The sequence below is a fragment of the Schistocerca nitens genome, chromosome 6 (assembly GCF_023898315.1).
Source record: "Schistocerca nitens isolate TAMUIC-IGC-003100 chromosome 6, iqSchNite1.1, whole genome shotgun sequence".
Taxonomy (NCBI): domain Eukaryota; kingdom Metazoa; phylum Arthropoda; class Insecta; order Orthoptera; family Acrididae; genus Schistocerca; species Schistocerca nitens.
This window is the reverse complement of record NC_064619.1, coordinates 469,812,076-469,830,831: the sequence shown is the minus strand read 5'-3', so window position 1 is coordinate 469,830,831 and position 18,756 is coordinate 469,812,076. Positions and strand designations below refer to the sequence as shown.

Here is an 18,756-nt window from a genome sequence, read left to right as displayed (position 1 = left end):
TGGAATGACTGGAACTGATCAGCTGTCAGACCCCCTCTGTCTAATAGGTGCTGCTCATGAATGGTTGTTTACATCTTTGGGCAGCTTTAGTGACATCTCTGAACAGCCAATGGGACTGTGTCTGTGATACAATATCCACAGTCAACGTCTATCTTCAGGAGTTCGGGGAACTGGGGTGATGCAAAACCTTTTTTGACGTGTGTATATGGGTTAAACGAAACTGACTTACCCATATAAATTGATAACTATTCAGGACAACACCAACAGCCGAAAATAAAGGCTACGCCCATACTGGCCAGGATTATCAACTGTTCATTAAAAGTATTATTAAAAGGTTTTAGAAAAAGAACATTTATTCATATGGTTATAATTTCAAATCCTATCTGTCTATCATTTCACTCAGCGCTGAGACCCTGTATCAAGGGGTTTGGTGCAGACAAGAATAATTCACACCGTTTCTGGAGGAGCATTCCTGGATTGACATTGTCACACTCAAGACTAAACACAATGGAATTAATGTGAAGGTAATGACTCAGACTTGATAGGCACCTAGTGAACTTGGTTTCCTCATACGAAAAATATTGTGCTTCATGTGACATATCAACAATTTCAATGGCTGCAGAGATTATTTGGTACCACACACTACTAGAGTCAGCAGGACCTAACGCAAATTATGTTTATTGACCTTCAATGTAATGAAAAGTTAAAAAGGTTTTTCACTATTCACAAAGGATCATGCTGTTGAACACAAAATTCATGAATTTGTGCAGTGAAAGACTCTGTAAACGCATGACATGGGCACTCTGGCCTCATGCTAGACATGTGAGCGCGAAGGTCTGTCGATAATGGTATCAGTTAAAGTTCACCCAAGATTGTGCACAGATCCACAAATTACCTTCAATTTTTTTAGCTATTCTATCCAATCAATTTTTCTAATTATTCAAGCAATTATTAATACATTTACATATCCACATCTCTATTCAAGTACAATTTCAAACACCAATCCTGAAATGAAAGATTTAAATATGTTAAAATACTGTAGCGGCACAACCGTTTGGGAAGGAGAAGTCAGTTTTGGTGCAATATTTCTGAGTGCCAAAGTTACAGTCAGGCGAGGGCCTGTTTACAGTGAGTTACGCTCACCAGCAGTTGCAAAGTAAAATAAAGGCCACAGGGGAGTAGAACCGCCGGGAAAAGTACATGCAGTGGTTTGCATGGCACAAGTCACAGGCGGAAGGGGCCCACTGGCCAACCTAAGTGTTATGAGTACGTGACGTGGAGTGGCGCGTTAAGCAAAACAGAGGCATACAGCTGCATATAAATAGGAGCCGGTTCATTAACAAAGCATTCCAGTGTGACAGCTCTCCTGGACAGCAGGGCATGTCACACCACCAGCTACACGCAGCAGCAGATGGGGTGCCGGCATTCCAGACCACGGCGGGTCGCTGGTTCAACCCTCTGAGGCCAACACAGGGTCCATAAACAGCCAGCAGTGGGCCACGCTACGGTTTGCTACTGCGGGCGGACTTGTTGGCTCCCAACACACGCCGGAGGCATCCCAAGGCGAAGGCCACAGATTTGGATGTCGGATCACAGGTGCTTGTTGTCGCTCGCGATCTGAACCATGACGGCAAAGAAGCATGCAGCAGGCCGCTTGCGGCTTCCGGTGAGCAGCGCTGAGGTGGCAGGCACTAAGGCTGCTGAGTCAACTGCCGGTGCATCCTGACATCGCAGCTGTATAAGGCCAACACACAGCAGTGCGCGCATGGGTCGCTGAGGCAGCCATTCCACGCCAAGCTGTTTTGCAGTCAGTGAAGTGGTGTCTTCAGCATTGTGGGACCCAGTGACGCAGACTGAGGTGAACGCGGTACTGTAGTTGGAAACAATAAATCACTTAGAAAGCTCGGAGGAGTCTAAATACAGTGCCTACTACCTCTTCCCACTACATTTTGTGTTGCTGTTACATTCGGTGTCAGAAGCTGCCACTACAATACTAAAATACCTACTACCAGAACTTCAAAAGCAACGCCTTCCATTCCTTGGTCATATTCTCAGAATGCAACTCTATCTAACAAGAAGGCTCTTATGAAAGAACTTCAAGATGGTCACTTATCCAATCCCAACAGTACACTGAATGTATCACTAAGTCTAGTAGATACGGCTGTTTAAAATCTCTTTAAACATAATCCACAACTTCTTTCGTAACAGATGTTACCAGATGTCAAACTTGCTTTCATTTTCATAATAATTTTGTTCATATCTGGATATGATAAATACGCAATATATTTATAGATGTAAATTTGTGCCAGAACTTCACTGTCTCCCCAGTCTTAAATGGTATATCATACCATAATGGACAGTTCCTCACTCTGCATGACAATAGCCTCTCAAAAAATTAATCTTCTCCTGGAAATCAATCAGACCTATGAATAAAGAGTCCCCGGAAATTTTTAACCATAAACTGCAGCATGAAGATCATAGTTCACTACACAGGGTGATAACATTGACACCAAGTTTAGCATATTCATAAACAAATTCTTATCACTCTTTGAAGAAGTTTTTCCTATAAAGTTTGTTAGGAACAATATTTCCTCATCCTTAAAGAAGCTATGGATCACAAAGAGGATTAGACAGTCATGTAATCCAAAGACGAAACTTGCACCTATTTTGTCCAAGGATGCTGAAATAATTACCCACTGTAAAATTATTGTAATATCCTAAACAAAATGATTCAAACATCAAAAGCACTGCAATATGAACCAGAAATTGATAACTCTAATAATAAAATGATGACTACTTAGCATATACTTAGCAGTGAGACTGGGAGGAATAAAAAAAGACCTGTAGAAAACTTCAAAATCAAACACAAAGGGAATCTTTACAAAATCATGAAATCATCACTAATATCTTCAATAAACACTAACTGTCAGTGTCTGAACAAATAGGCTACAAGGGTTCTATGAAAATTAGTCAAACGCATTTTAGATCTGTTACAGTATCTGAAACTGAAAGAACAATTGCCTCCATGAAAAATAAAAACTACTGAGGAGTAGACATTATTTCTAGTAAATTGTTAAAACAGTGTTGTGTTTCTTTAAGTGATATACTGTGCCACATCTTCAATGCCTCTCTGCAACAAGGAATTGTTCCCAAAAGACTCAAGTATGTGCTGATGAAGATGCTCTTCAAGAAAGGAAACAAAACTGAAGTTACAAATTTCAGGCCAACACCTCTCCTGACTGTTTTTCGAAAGATACTTGAATAGCTAATGTTTTCTAGAATTTTAGAATGACTACATAAATTCAATATTCTTAGCAAAAATCAGATGGTTTCCGAAAAGGTCTGTCAACTGAACACGCAATCTATGCTTTTATAGCTACGGTTTTGGAATCTGTAAGTGAGAAAATGGTAACAACAGGCTTATTTTGTGATTTATCTAAAACCTTTGACTCCATGAACCACCAATACCATTACTGATAGCAGACCATTTAGGAATAAGTGGTTAGCAAATAACTCAGTCATACCTGAAAGACAGGAAACAAAAAATAGTAATGGAGAGCATTAATTGTGGAGTGCCACACGTATCTCCTCTTGGCCCTTTACTGTCCCGATATTTATAAATGATTCCCCTCATTCTACAATGACACAGTGTAATTTACCATCCTTGCAGATGATGCAAATGTAATGGTTAATGGTCGTAAAAGTGAAAATGTTCAAGAGTCTATTAATAATATTCTTATAGATTTAGTTGAATGGTTTACTGCCAGTGATCTTTCACTAAACTTTAGTAAAATTAATTACATTCAGTTCACCCCAAATGGCAAAACTGAGGAAGAAATAACTGTTAAATATGCAATACAGGTAACAGAGGTAATAGAAAGAGTTGAAGTAATATAGTTATTGAGCGTTAAGACTGTCTGTAGAGTAAACTGGTTCCATCATTTTTTAGATTTTTATAAGAGTCTCAGCTCATCAATTATACTGTGACTTATCTCTGCCAGTGGCAACTTAAGCACTAAAAAGCAGCATACTGTGGTTACTTCCATTCTTTGATGTCATATGGAATTATTTTCCGCTGAAATTGACCTTTAGCAAATAAAATATATGTATTGTTCACAAGTGTGTTTTAAGAATGATGTGCGATGTAGAACCTAGATGCAGTTGCAGAAACTTATTCTGGAAACTGGAAGTTATTACAGCTACTTCTTAATACATATATTCACTTATGCATTTCATCAGTGAAAACATTAATACAGATGCAACTGTGAATACCACCACTGCAACACAAGGAGGAAGCACGATTTCCACACTGAATGTAAAAATTTGAAAGTAGTGCAGAAGGGCGTATAATACTCTGGTATAAAGATACTTAATGCTGTTACTCCAGAAATTAGGTGTGAAATAGGCTACAAATCTACATTTAAAGAGCTTCTGGGGCAATTTCTTTTAGCCGCATCATTTTACAATTTGGAACAGTTTTTGAAACACTGTAAAATGTATTATCATATAAACTGAGCATTAAGTTGTGTATTCATGTCATATGTGTAACTCTTTCAGTGTTGTCCTATTTATATTTGATCTTCTGGGTTATATGTCCTTTTATATTTAATTTTCTACATTCTACACGTTGTAATCTGTCACATTATCATTTTCAGGATCTTGTATTATGGAACAGTTTAGTAGTTATGTAACTCTCTCAGTGTTGACCTGTTTGTATTTAATTCTCTGGGCTACAGGGCCACTTCTCATATAATTTTATGTTACGCATATTGTAGTTTTTACTTGTAAAAATAGTGCATAAGTACTTGTTCATTGATAATGTAAAAATTTGACACTTACTACATCCATGTGAGATTTTCACAGTTGGATTTACGGTGTAAGAAACAAATAAGTAAAAATAAAATAAATAAATTACCGTATTCAATTAAATTTAGAGGGCATAAGTGTGAATAGCATTAAGCAGTACAGCAATAGTTTATTGTTAATGCAGGATACAGATTAAGATTCTATGATGTCTTTGTCATGAGACAAATATACCTTGCTTCATTTCACACCATTGAAGGTTTTCTTTCTTGGAGGAATCTACATAACATGATGAACAAATGAATTAATGAGTGAATGATTCATTGTATAAATGAAAGACCACACCAGTAATGTGCCACATGCAATATTTCAGGACACTGATAAGTATGTACGTATGTGCGTATTAAACCGGGGACCTAGAAACGACAGAGAGGCTTCATCCTGCCGCAGCCCTCAGTGGTTCACAACCTCAAAACAGGCCACAGCAGTCCACCCACACCACCGCCGCCCCACACTGAACCCAGGGTTATTGTGCAGTTTGTCCCTCAGTGGACCCCCCGCCCGGGAACGTCTCATACCAGACGTACCAGATGAGTGTAACCCCAAATGTGTACGTGGTAGAACAATTATGGTGTATGCGTATGTGAAAATGGTCCTTGTGCAGCAATCACTGACACAGTGTAACTGAGGCGAAATGAAGGGAACCATCCTGCATTTGCCGAGGTAGATGGAAAACTGCCTTAAAAACCATCCACAGGCTGGCCGGCACACCAGACCTCGACACTAATCCTCTGGGCGGATTCGTGCCGGAGAATGGCATGCCTTCCTGCTTGGGAAGCAGCGTGTTAGACCACGCGGCTAGCTGGGCGGGCACAATGATAAGTACTCAGGATCACTGTGAAACTGTGAAACATCACTTCATGCAAATACTTTCATCTTGACTCCACAGATGATACTGATGTATACTTGCAGCATGTCTAGTACAACAGTTAAAGATGATTACAATATTTCTAAGAGTCACATGCTGAAATCTAGAACATGAGACTTGTAAGAGCAGCTCGTATCAAACTTCTTTTCTGACTGTGCAACAACACATAAGAAACTACATATTTCCAAACATCCAGAATAATACCCACCAATAAATCTGACATTAACAGAAATTTAGTGTTCATAGTCAGCTATGAAGTCACAGACTACATACATAGCATTCAAACAGTAAATGAATTTGAAGGAATCACATACAGCAACAGAAAATGAAACAACTAACCCGAAGGCTACATTTACCTTTTTTGAATACTCAGATGATTAGTAATGCGAAAAGAAAATATGAAGAGTTAAAGTAATGATATGTATTTAAGGTTTCATTGTGAAAGTATTTGAACTGTTTATGAATGTGATTCAGAATTTATATTAACGCAGAGTAAGGGAAGTAATCATTAGTGTGCAACTGTAGGATAGTTATCGAGTACAAACAAACAATCAAACGCTTGTTACATGCATTATTAACAACAGAAAACTGAAAAATTCGAATAATGGAAAATCCAGGATGGAATGTAACAGTATTATGAGAAGGATAATTGCTACTAACCATACAGTGGAGATGCTGAGTTGCACATAGTCACATCAAAAAGACTGTCAAAGTCTGTGACAGTCTTTTTGTTGGGCATATCTGCAACTCAGCATCTCCGCTCCAGTGAGTAGCAACTATCCTTTTCATAATATTCAAAACTGGAAAAAGTTTGTCATTAATACATACATCTGCTTGACTGCAAAGTTTCTGTTGATATGAGCAGGTACTCGGTCTACATGTTTGAGAGACCATCTTATACGAGGATATCTTGGGTGATCACTGAACATTGATGGGTAATTTGGCTGTGGTTGCTGAAAAAGAAAAACAGTAATCCTGAGAAAATATTGTAACATAGAATGCATTGTATCATGTAATACAGTAATTAACATCTCATGACACATACACACACACACAAACTCAGAATAATTAATCCATATGTAAAGACTGACTGGCATACTATGGCATATTGTTGTATGTTTTAGTGAATAAAAGTTCTACAGTGTTGCAGATGGGCTCAGGAAAAGAGTAAAGGCACAGTGCCTCAGAATCGATGTGCAGGTGGTACGAGTCAATGAGCAGTGATGTGGCTACATGTGGATGAAGATTAGTAGATAATGATTACACACAATTTCCTTGCTATATTTATATAAGGAGCACCAATGTTATTTAAAAAAAATAGAAGCTTAACATATTATAATATCTCTATCTGTCCTATTTTAGTATTGCCTTGTCTTCCAGATAACTCATTATTACAAAAATGGTAAGTATAATTAAAAATTATGTGACTTACAAATTCAGCTTGTTCCTTTGCAGCTTTAAGAACACATCGTTGATAATCTCTTGGACTTGAAAATAGATATGTAGGATCTGAAAAGAAAAAAAATTGAAAAACAAATGAAATCTTGCTAATGGGCTCCTGTGGTTCACTGGTTGATATAACTACATATTCACTATAGCAAAAAGGCAGTTTAGCTAATAGCTGTGATGAAAAAACAAAAAAGGATAAGCAATTTAAATAAAGCTCACATTCAACAGAGTCACATATGTAGCTTCCTTCCTTTCTTTACTTGCTCTTATGCATGGAACCAAGACATAATGTATTTTGTCACATACCCATGTTTTTTATTGATTGATTGACTGATTGATTGTGAGACAAGCACTCATGTTGACAAAAAATGAACTGAAAGTTTATTCAAAATATCGAGGCCCAGTTTTAATTGAGATACGCATCACCTTGTTGATTACATTGTCTAGCAACACTGTAAAGCAGCTTAATTAATTCATTAGAACGATTTGTGATGTAGGAAGGTCCATTACACACACAAAATGTTACACAAAGTTTGCTAACCACACGAGAGTATGAGAGTGTTTTTCTTTCCATAAATGCCAATAAACCGGCAGTTTCAAAAGTTAAATTACTAACTGTTGTGTAACTTCACTGATTGTCCTACACCACTATGAAACTTGTTGTATCGTGTCTCTTCACAAGAGATCTCAAGAAGCCAGGATGAACAAGAAGAAGGAAAAGAGTAAAGAAGAGGCATCGGTATACCATCTTCATTAATATTTCTGTTGATACAGATACTCAACATACATAGAGAAACAGGAAGCTTTAATGTTTACAGAAACAAGTTATAAATGAACCTGAACTATGCATAAAAATTGCTTCAATTTGTCTCATGTTCTTATCTGACTCATACTGTCAGTTCATGCTTCGTCCTTAGCAGAGATATCCACTTTGTTGAAATTGCATAAACCAGTTGCTTATACTTACTTAATTGGTGGTTCTATACTGAATCAGAGACAAATGCCCTCAGCACTGAAGCTGCTGACTGGATTTTAAACTCAAGAACGCAAAAATCCTTTTGTTGCAAGGTAGCCATGTTACACAAAACTGATAACAACTGTCTGTTTGTTGGCTTGAGCACTTTAGTGCTCTATCAGTGGTAATCAAAACTTAGGACCTCTTATTTCAACAATGTAATTGTTCGTCATACCCAATTTATATTTCGTGGAAAAATGAAGTTAGGTCCATCTTTTTGAATATTCCTATATAATGCCTGTGGAATATGTCAGAAGTAACTCGTCCTTTCTTCTTTACCTGAAAGTATGCCTATATGAAAGAGATCAGTGTCTCTCTTCCCAAAAATCTACTACAGTCTTTTAGATATGGAAATTATAGTTGATCAAATTTTCATATTTACTTCAAACCACTTTCTCTCTTCTATTTTTGTTACTGATATAATTGTCTGATGGCTTTCCACCGTTAGCACAGGCATGACATTTGAAAGATGGTCAAATTTCTTTCAACCTGCTGCTTTTTGGTACATTGTCTCAATTTGTTGACATCACTTTGTACAGTGATGTCAACAAATTGAGACAATGTACATAGTCTCAATTTGTTGACATCACTTTGTACAGCTTCCCCCATGAACCATGGACCTTGCCGTTGGTGGGGAGGCTTGCGTGCCTCAGCGATACAGATGGCCGTACCGTAGGTGCAACCACAACGGAGGGGTATCTGTTGAAAGGACAGACAAACATGTGGTTCCTAAAGAGGGGCAGCAGCCTTTTCAGTAGTTGCAGGGGCAACAGTCTGGATGATTGATTGATCTGGCCTTGTAACATTAACCAAAATGGCCTTGCTGTGCTGGTACTGCGAACGGCTGAAAGCAAGGGGAAACTACAGCCGTAATTTTTCCCGAGGGCATGCAGCCTTTACTGTATGATTAAATGATGATGGCGTCCTCTTGGGTAAAATATTCCGGAGGTAAAATAGTCCCCCATTCGGATCTCCGGGCGGGGACTACTCAAGAGGATGTCGTTATCAGGAGAAAGAAAACTGGCATTCTATGGATCGGAGCGTGGAATGTCAGATCCCTTAATCGGGCAGGTAGTTAGAAAATTTAAAAAGGGAAATGGATAGGTTAAAGTTAGATATAGTGGGAGTTAGTGAAGTTCGGTGGCAGGAGGAACAAGACTTTTGGTCAGGTGATTACGGATTTATAAATACAAAATCAAATAGGGGTAATGCAGGAGTAGGTTTAATAATGAATAAAAAAATAGGAGTGCGGGTTAGCTACTAAAAACAGCATAGTGAACGCATTATTGCGGCCAAGATAGACACAAAGCCCATGCCTACTACAGTAGTACAAGTTTATATGCCAACTAGCTCTGCAGATGATGAAGAAATTGATGAAATGTATGACGAGATAAAAGAAATTATTCAGGTAGTGAAGGGAGACGAAAATTTAATAGTCATGGGTGACTGGAATTCGTCAGTAGGAAAAGGGAGAGAAGGAAACATAGTAGGTGAATATGGATTGGGGGGAAGAAATGAAAGAGGAAGCCGCCTTGTAGAATTTTGCACAGAGCATAACTTAATCATAGCTAACACTTGGTTCAAGAATCATAAACGAAGGTCGTATACCTGGAAGAATCCTGGAGATACTAAAAGGTATCAGATAGATTATATAATGGTAAGACAGAGATTTAGGAACCAGGTTTTAAATTGTAAGACATTTCCAGGGGCAGATGTGGATTCTGATCACAATCTATTGGTTATGAACTGCAGATTGAAACTGAAGAAACTGCAAAAAGGTGGGAATTTAAGGAGATGGGACCTGGATAAACTGATTAAACCAGAGGTTGTAGAGAGTTTCAGGGAGAGCATAAGGGAACAATTGACAGGAATGGGGGAAAGAAATACAGTAGAAGAAGAATGGGTAGCTCTGAGGGATAAAGTAGTGAAGGCAGCAGAGGATCAAGTAGGTAAAAAGACGAGGGCTAATAGAAATCCTTGGGTAACAGAAGAAATATTGAATTTAACTGATGAAAGGAGAAAATATAAAAATGAAGTAAATGAAGCAGGCAAAAAGGAATACAAACATCTCAAAAATGAGATCGACAGGAAGTGCAAAATGGCTAAGCAGGGATGGCTAGAGGACAAATGTAAGGATGTAGAGGCTTGTCTCACTAGGGGTAAGATAGATACTGCCTACAGGAAAATTAAAGAGACCTTTGGAGAAAGGAGAACCACTTGTATGAATATCAAGAGCTTTGATGGAAACCCAGTTCTAAGCAAAGAAGGGAAAGCAGAAAGGTGGAAGGAGTATATAGAGGATCTACACAAGGGCGACGTACTTGAGGACAATATTATGGAAATGGAAGAGGATGTAGATGAAGATGAAATGGGAGATAAGATACTGCGTGAAGAGTTTGACAGAGCACTGAAAGACCTGAGTCGAAACAAGGCCCCGGGAGTAGACAACATTACATTAGAACTACTGATGGCCTTGGGAGAGCCAGTCATGACAAAACTCTACCATCTGGTGAGCAAGATGTATGAGACAGGCGAAATACCCACAGACTTCAAGAAGAATATAATAATTCCTATCCCAAAGAAAGCAGGTGTTGACAGATGTGAAAATTACCCGAACTATCAGTTTAATAAGTCACAGCTGCAAAATACTAACACGAATTCTTTACAGACGAACGGAAAAACTGGTAGAAGCGGACCTCGGGGAAGATCAGTTTGGATTCCGTAGAAATGTTGGAACACGTGAGGCAATACTAACCTTACGACTTATCTTAGAAGAAAGATTAAGAAAAGGCAAACCTATGTTTCTAGCATTTGTAGACTTAGAGAAAGCTGCTGACAATGTTAACTGGAATACCCTCTTTCAAATTCTGAAGGTGGCAGGGGTAAAATACAAGGAGCGAAAGGCTATTTACAATTTGTACAGAAACCAGATGGCAGTTATAAGAGTCGAGGGGCATGAAAGGGAAGCAGTGGTTGGGAAAGGAGTGAGACAGGGTTGTAGCCTCTCCCCGATGTTATTCAATCTGTATATTGAGCAAGCAGTAAAGGAAACAAAAGAAAAGTTCGGAGTAGGTATTAAAATCCATGGAGAAGAAATAAAAACTTTGAGGTTCGCTGATGACATTGTAATTCTGTCGGAGGCAGCAAAGGACTTGGAAGAGCAGCTGAACGGAATGGACAGTGTCTTGAAAGGAGGATATAAGATGAATATCAACAAAAGCAAAACGAGGATAATGGAATGTAGTCAAATTAAATCGGGTGATGCTGAGGGGATTAGATTAGGAAATGAGACACTTAAAGTAGTACAGGAGTTTTGCTATTTAGGGAGTAAAATAACTGATGATGGTCGAAGTAGAGAGGATATAAAATGTAGACTGGCAATGGCAAGGAAATCGTTTCTGAAGAAGAGAAATTTGTTAACATCTAGTATAGATTTAAGTGTCAGGAAGTCGTTTCTGAAAGTATTTGTATGGAGTGTAGCCATGTATGGAAGTGAAACATGGACGATAACCAGTTTGGACAAGAAGAGAATAGAAGCTTTCGAAATGTGGTGCTACAGAAGAATGCTGAAGATAAGGTGGGTAGATCACGTAACTAATGAGGAGGTATTGAATAGGATTGGGGAGAAGAGAAGTTTGTGGCACAACTTGACTAGAAGAAGGGATCAGTTGGTAGGACATGTTTTGAGGCATCAAGGAATCACAAATTTAGCATTGGAGGCAGCGTGGAGGGTAAAAATCGTAGAGGGAGACCAAGAGATCAATACACTAAGCAGATTCAGAAGGATGTAGGTTGCAGTAGGTACTGGGAGATGAAGAAGCTTGCACAGGATAGAGTAGCATGGAGAGCTGCATCAAACCAGTCTCAGGACTGAAGACCACAACAACAACAACGACTGACTGATGAGTGAAATGTGATTTATTCATCTCACTACATACAGTTTTCATACCATTTGGTTTGTTGTACAGTGGACATGCCAATATTTACAACTAAATATTTTAGCAAGAGTAATTCAAAGGTCTTTTGTCATTTTAAATATATTTCCATGATACACTGTTAAATTGTCATCCATAAATTCTTCAACAGAATAATAACATTTTTCTGTTAGAACAGGATAGAGCAGTCTTTTCAGGGAACCAAGCTCCATGTTAAATACATTCCTGCCTTATAATTTATTGCAGGTTTTTTAAGCAATATTCTATACTGTTTGGGCACTGAGTTTTAAACAGTGTGCAGGAGGTTGAAAATTATCTCTGTGATGTGTGCTCTCATTGTACTGGAAATGGAAAGTCTCAAGTGTATTTTATTTTTATATGTATATGAAAATCGAGAACCCACAGATATATAGGGAAGAAATGGACAGTACTTATAATTGTTTACAGTTGTATAGCTAGTGACTGTACCATTTCAGAAGAAAATATGGTCTTCATGGCAATTTTGTTATAACACCATAAGTTACTGTTAAAACACGCAGTATAATGCATCAGAATAAGAAATTTTCTTTCTTAGAATACTTCTCACTAACTTCAACATTACCACTGCTGGTAATGCAGCCATCAATAGGTGAAAATCCAATCTGAGACTCATTATACTCACAGCCAGCAATGATTTAGGCCTAACCGTAGTCAATCATTCTCTATTCTCTACAATCAATAGATAAGTTTATACAATGTTGTCACTTGTATTATACATCCACCTGTAATACGGGCAATAATGAGTCAATATACAAGCTTACTATGATACCACTGATCATCTTTTCTGTGTATCTCCAAGGCATGGGAATCCCACACCAGGACTAAGCAAGAGTGTTGGTCAAAGTAGTCTAGCAATTAGCACTTAACAGTGCACCCCTTCAACAGAGAAATAAAAAGAAAAAACAAATAAATGAAGAAAAACCAAGATGAATGTCTGTTAGCACTGTACTATAGCATACATGTAAAAGGTAATGTTGCACTGGAATAGACCATAAGGTAACTCAGCATTAGCTATTTTTTAAACACTCTAGAAGAGAAAAGCTGCAAGCACTTCATTTTAGTTTCCTTTCAATGGTATCATTTCACAATTTTACCAATTTGAGTAAAGTACAGCCATCTTCAGTTCCGTAATTCAGTAAGTTATATTTCAAGCACTGGATACTACAGGTAGGAATATCAACAATGTAGGATAAAATAGATTGCTACTTACCATAAAGATAACATGTTAAGATACAGACAGGCACAATTAAAAGACACTCAAACATACACTTTCAGCCACAGCCTTTGTCGGAAAAAGGGAAGCACAAATCATTCTTTACACAAACATGCACACCTCACACACACATGACCACCAACTCCCAAAGATGAGGCCAGAAAGCAACTATTACGTGGGACAGAAGTGGCAATCTGGAGGGGGAGGGAAAGGGATTGCAGTGTACGGGTGGGAGAAGGAGGAGCGCTGTCTGGTAGAGTGTGCAGGGCCTAGAATGCCAACAGGCACATCATCAGGAGGTTCGGGGCAGGGAGGTGTGGAAAAATTAGGAGCAGGGAAAGATGGGCAGGTGTATTGGCAGAGGGTGGCAAACAAAGAGGGTGGGAGATGAGAAGGGGGAAGAGGTGATAGGACAGAGGGAGTGAAAACTTTTGGGTGGAGGGTGTAGGGACAGGGTGTTACCATAGGTTGCAGCTGGGATAATTACAGGAGTGGAGACTGTGTTATAAATAAGGATAACTGTGACCTGCGCAGTTCAGAAAAGTTGGTGGTGGAGTGGAGGATCCAGATGGCTTGGGCAGTGAAGCAGCCATTGAAATCAATAATGTTATGTTCAGCTGCACATTGTCCCACAGGGTGGTCTACTTTGCTCTTGGCCACAGTTTGGCAGTGGCCATTCATCCTAGTGGACAGCTGGTTCATAGTCATAAAGCTGTGCAATGGTTGCAGCAGAGCTGGAAAATGACATGGTTCCTTTCACAGGTGGCCCAACCCCTAATGGGGTAGGGCAAAGCTGTGACAGGACTGGAATAGGAAGTGCTGTGTGGGTGGACTGGGCAGGTCTTGCACCTGGGTCTTCCATAGGGATACAATCCTTCAGGTAAGGGGCTGGGAGTGACACAGAGATGGACTAGGATGTGGTGGATGTTGAGTGAGCACCTGAACACCACTTTAGGATGAGTGGGAAGGATCTCGAGTAGGATGCCCCACATTTCAGGGCATGATGATACGTAATCAAAGTCCTAGTGAAGGATTTGGTTCACTTGTTCCAATCTGGGACAGTACTGTGTTATGAAGGGGGCACTCATTTGTGGCTGGTTCTTGGGACTGGTTGGAGGATAGGGGTTGTGAGGGAAAATGGCAAGGGAGATCTTTTTGCAGACTAGATCTGGGGCGGAGGGGAGGTCCCGGTGAGACCATCCCTACCCCCTGGGTGGCCATGCTTATGGGAGGGATTTTTTGGTGTGAAAGGGATGACAGCTGTCAAAATACAGATAGTGTTGATGGTTGGTGTGTTTAATGTGGATAGAGGTGTGGCTGGTTGAGGAGGACCAGGTGAAGCAGATGTGAGAGAAGGTGTTAAGGTTGTGAAGGAATGAAGAAAGGGTGTCTTGGTCCTGAGTCCAGATATTAAGATATCATCACTGAACCTGAACCACACTAGGTGTTTGGTGTCTTGAGAGGCTAAGAAGGTCTCCCCCAGATCGCATGCGGGTGTCCATGGCTGTGCCGTGAATTTGTTTGTGTATCTTCCCTTCAAAGGAGAGGTAGCTGTGGGTTAGGTTAAAATTAGTAAGGTATAAGAAGAACGAGGTAGTGGGTTTGGATTCTGAAAGATGTTGGGAAAGGTAGTGTTCAATAGCAGTCAGGTCACGGGCATGTTGGTGTATAGGGAGGTGGCATCAACAGTGATGAGTAGGGATCCCGGAAATAAGGGGAGGGGATGGTGGCGTGTTGATGAAGGAAGTGGTTGGTGTTTTGATGTGGGAGGCTAGATCATAGGCAATTGGTTGGAGCTGTTCATCAGCAATGGACTAAATTCTTTCAGTGGGGGCACAATAACCAGCCACAATGGGGCGTCAGAGATTGTTGGTTTTGTGGATTTTGGGGAGTTTATGGAAGGTGGGTGTGCAGGGTGTAATATGGATGAGAAGGGAAACGGATTCAGGTAAGAGGTTCTGGGAAGGGCCTAAGGCTTTAAGCAGGGACTGGAGGTTATATTGGACTTCTGGGATGGGATCACTATGGAACAGTTTGTCGGTGAAGGAGGCAGATAATTGGCACAGGTCTTCTGTCAGGTACTCACTGCATTTCACAATAACAGTGGTGGAACCTTTGTCTGCAGGCTGAGTGATTAGGTCAGGATTAGTTTTAGGTTGTATAAGGCTCTTCTTTCTTCTGCTGAAAGATTGGTGTTCCGAGGAAGGAACCTAGGGAAGGATGGTGAAACACTTCTTTGCTGTCAATCCCTCCACCAAAAGCCAGCCTAATTACAACATTGAACCTGCCTCTTCCAGCTCATTCCACTATCCAACCATGATCCACCCCTCCTCCCACCAAACTACCTGCTGGTCAACTCCCAGGAATTCCTTACCTCCAACTTGGCCTCCCAAGTCCCTTCCTCAGAACACCAACCTTTCAGCAGAAGAAAGAAGAGCCATGCACAACCTCAAAACTAATCCTGACCTAATCTTTGGACCTGCAGACAAATGTTCCACCACTGTTGGTATGAATTGCAGTGAGTACCTGGCGAAAGGCCTCCACCAATTATTTGACTCCTCCACCTATAAACTGTGCCATAGCAATCCCATCCCAGAAGTCCAGTACATCCCCCAGTCCCTGCTTAAAGCCTTAGGCCCTTCCCAGAACCTTTCCCCTGAATCCATTTCCTTCTCATCCCCATAACATCCTGCACATGAAGTAATGATATGAAGTACTGAAAATCACTTTTTGTTGCCCTGGAAGCGGTTAGATAGGCAGCCAGTGAATGGGACCAGGTGACCATTTTAGCGATTTATTGATATAGATATAATAAAAAATATCAAGTCTTTTTTTATCTACCGATATGTGTTTGCTACATTTTTCACTACTGACAAACAGCTGCCAGTCTTTGCAGCAAGTTTTGGTCATCTGCCTATCTCCTTACATTTTGCAACAAATTTCTCTATGCTCAATCACTCTGTCCATGATCAGACTCTCAGAGAGATGCTTATGTTATCCAGGAGGCCTCAAACATGTACATGTATAGAGAATAATACTGGCCCTATCACACTTGATGTTAAGTGAATGTTGAGTTCCAACCTTCTCTTCTAACATACTTTCTTAACTGTATCCCCCATGCTACTTTCATTTCTGGTGCATTATCCCCACTGAAAACAATGCTCTCGGTTCTGTTTGCTAGAAGATTCACAGTCTAAATACATTCCAAGTCTGATGACATATAGGCATATATTTTGGTTGAGCGTGTAGCAGAGCTGTGCCTGTGTGATGATTCAAAAAGGAACTGTAATGAGATCTTCTTCAGTGAAACATCACTCTTCATCACATTAATTTTTAGTGTCAGTGTGATCAATAGGCCACTGTTTGGATGAGATCTGCTGACTTATGTAGCACCACAGATTCTTTGAGTTTCTGTCAAGTAAATGTGTCTGCTAAAGTTATGTTCTGGACCCTTCTCCCCACCTCCCTGAAACCCTGGTTGTGAAGAGTGACTGATTTGTAGTGCAGCTCGAGGTCTAGGTCAAGCTGGAAGTGACAGAATGGTTGTAAATTGGATAAATCAACAAATGTCAAAGCAAAAACTCTCGCTGTGGTATCAATTTGACTAATAGCAAAGTCTAATGTTTACTTACATCCACAATGAATGTCCAATATGTAGCTTTTATCAAAGATGTCGTCACGCCAAATTATTTGAACACAGTAATTTTCTGCTAGGTACTGTTCCATTAACCAAATCAGCTACTAGGGGATCACACTTATTGTGGTATTCAAATCATGTATTGCTTTGCCAGTTGTCAAATACTCACATACAGCCGGGAGTGACATCACACTAATTAACATACATAACATACAAAGGTTCAATAGCATTCAGAAAGCTTTGTATTCTATGTTGGAAACATTCCCTATGAGGTACTTCACACTTACAGACTGGGGCAAATATTATAAGTTATGGCACCACCATTTCATCCACTTACTTTCACAATTTTATATTATACTTTTAATAAAAGTCTCATTGTAGTGGAAAGTTAGCTTCCAGTATGGGACCCACATATGTATAAATCAGTTTTGCATGTACTGAGCTTGATTCTTTCTATTCATCGCAATACACAATAGGCCTACATGTGATTCGTCGCCTTACAACATGTAACATTAATTTTTCTGGTAAGCACGAGCAGCATTTGTGCCACAAATCAGCATTCAGTCTTTGTTCGGACCTTTGTCCTCCTCATAAATTTCATTTCTCTGTGCTGTAATTAAACATGGCTGTGTTCACTTTGTACTTGCAAACATAAGTTTTTGTCTTGAAATATGTGTGTTTATGACAAATATGATTTTAAGTACATTGTAATACGTCTATATCATGTGTTGGACATTAAGTCGTGTTAAATAATCGAGAAACGCATTGTTACCTAAGAGCATGGTTCTCTATAATTTTCAAATGTGTAACGACTGTCTGACGGGTTCTCTTATCTTGGCATTTCTACAGGTAAATGTCATCGACACCTTGTCAATGTACGAAGTTCGAAACGCGAAATGATTGCAAATGAAAATGAAAAGGTAACTTTTTGCCATTTCCTAATTTTGATGATCGAAACCCATGTTTGTCGCCTCCTTCAAGCTAAGGCTATTTTTTGTAATTTAACTACAATTAATATTTACCGTAAATGTAATCATTTGGTCTTGAAGGTCGGTATTTTGCTGGCTTTCTGAGCATGTGTTCTACATGACTCTGCATATTAACTTGCGTTTGACAAACTGTTCTGAATCTGAAACGGTGAAAACTGTATGTTTACTATGCACAAAATAATAACGATAAGGCCAATTACACAATGAAATGACCGCAAAAATAAAATCGCCTGTTGCAACGCAAACGTATCCCATGGAAACTACAATAGGATCTCTGACTCAATACAGGAGTGGGGAACGTTTAAGTTCACCGCGGTGATACGTCTTCAGTCGTCACCATGACGTATCTTGCCCAAGTTCGACCTTTCAGGAATCTATCGAGTATCGACTTTCATGGCCGTGTCGAGTCTAAGGCCTGAGAGCAGTATGCCTCGCATGGCACGAATCTCACATCTCGTATACTTGTTGCCGTAACTAAATGATTCTTAGAAATAATGTTCTGGTTGCTGTTTTCAATACCTAATTACTTCAAAGCACAAAATAAATCTGTGGCTAACTAAGCTTTGCCCATTTCAGAAATGCTGCCCTCAAATGTAGTGTCATAGTGTGAATCTCATTAGCATTAATAAATCGAAACGTCTCTCTAGATTGCGCACCAATGGATAAGTCACATCTTGCGTCAATTCAGTCTATTTGACCTGGTTATTGACTTCATTTCAACTGGTCTGTTAAGTCAGACGAAGACCAT

General features: G+C 39.6%; 1 protein-coding gene across 2 annotated transcripts in view; it reads right to left on the bottom strand.

Annotated features, from left to right (window-relative positions):
• LOC126262397 (cilia- and flagella-associated protein 91-like) overlaps positions 1-18,324 on the bottom strand; it is a 343,692-nt gene extending 325,368 nt beyond the window's left edge. For both annotated transcript variants that reach the window (XM_049959011.1, XM_049959012.1), the window contains exons 1-3: positions 18,042-18,324; positions 7,164-7,240; positions 6,560-6,684 (exon numbers count right to left, since the gene is read on the bottom strand). In XM_049959011.1, the coding sequence (XP_049814968.1) occupies positions 6,560-6,684; positions 7,164-7,240; positions 18,042-18,117 (278 nt within the window). In that variant the 5' untranslated portion in view covers positions 18,118-18,324. The remainder of the gene's footprint in view (positions 1-6,559; positions 6,685-7,163; positions 7,241-18,041) is intronic.
• Between the last annotated feature and the right edge of the window lie 432 nt (positions 18,325-18,756).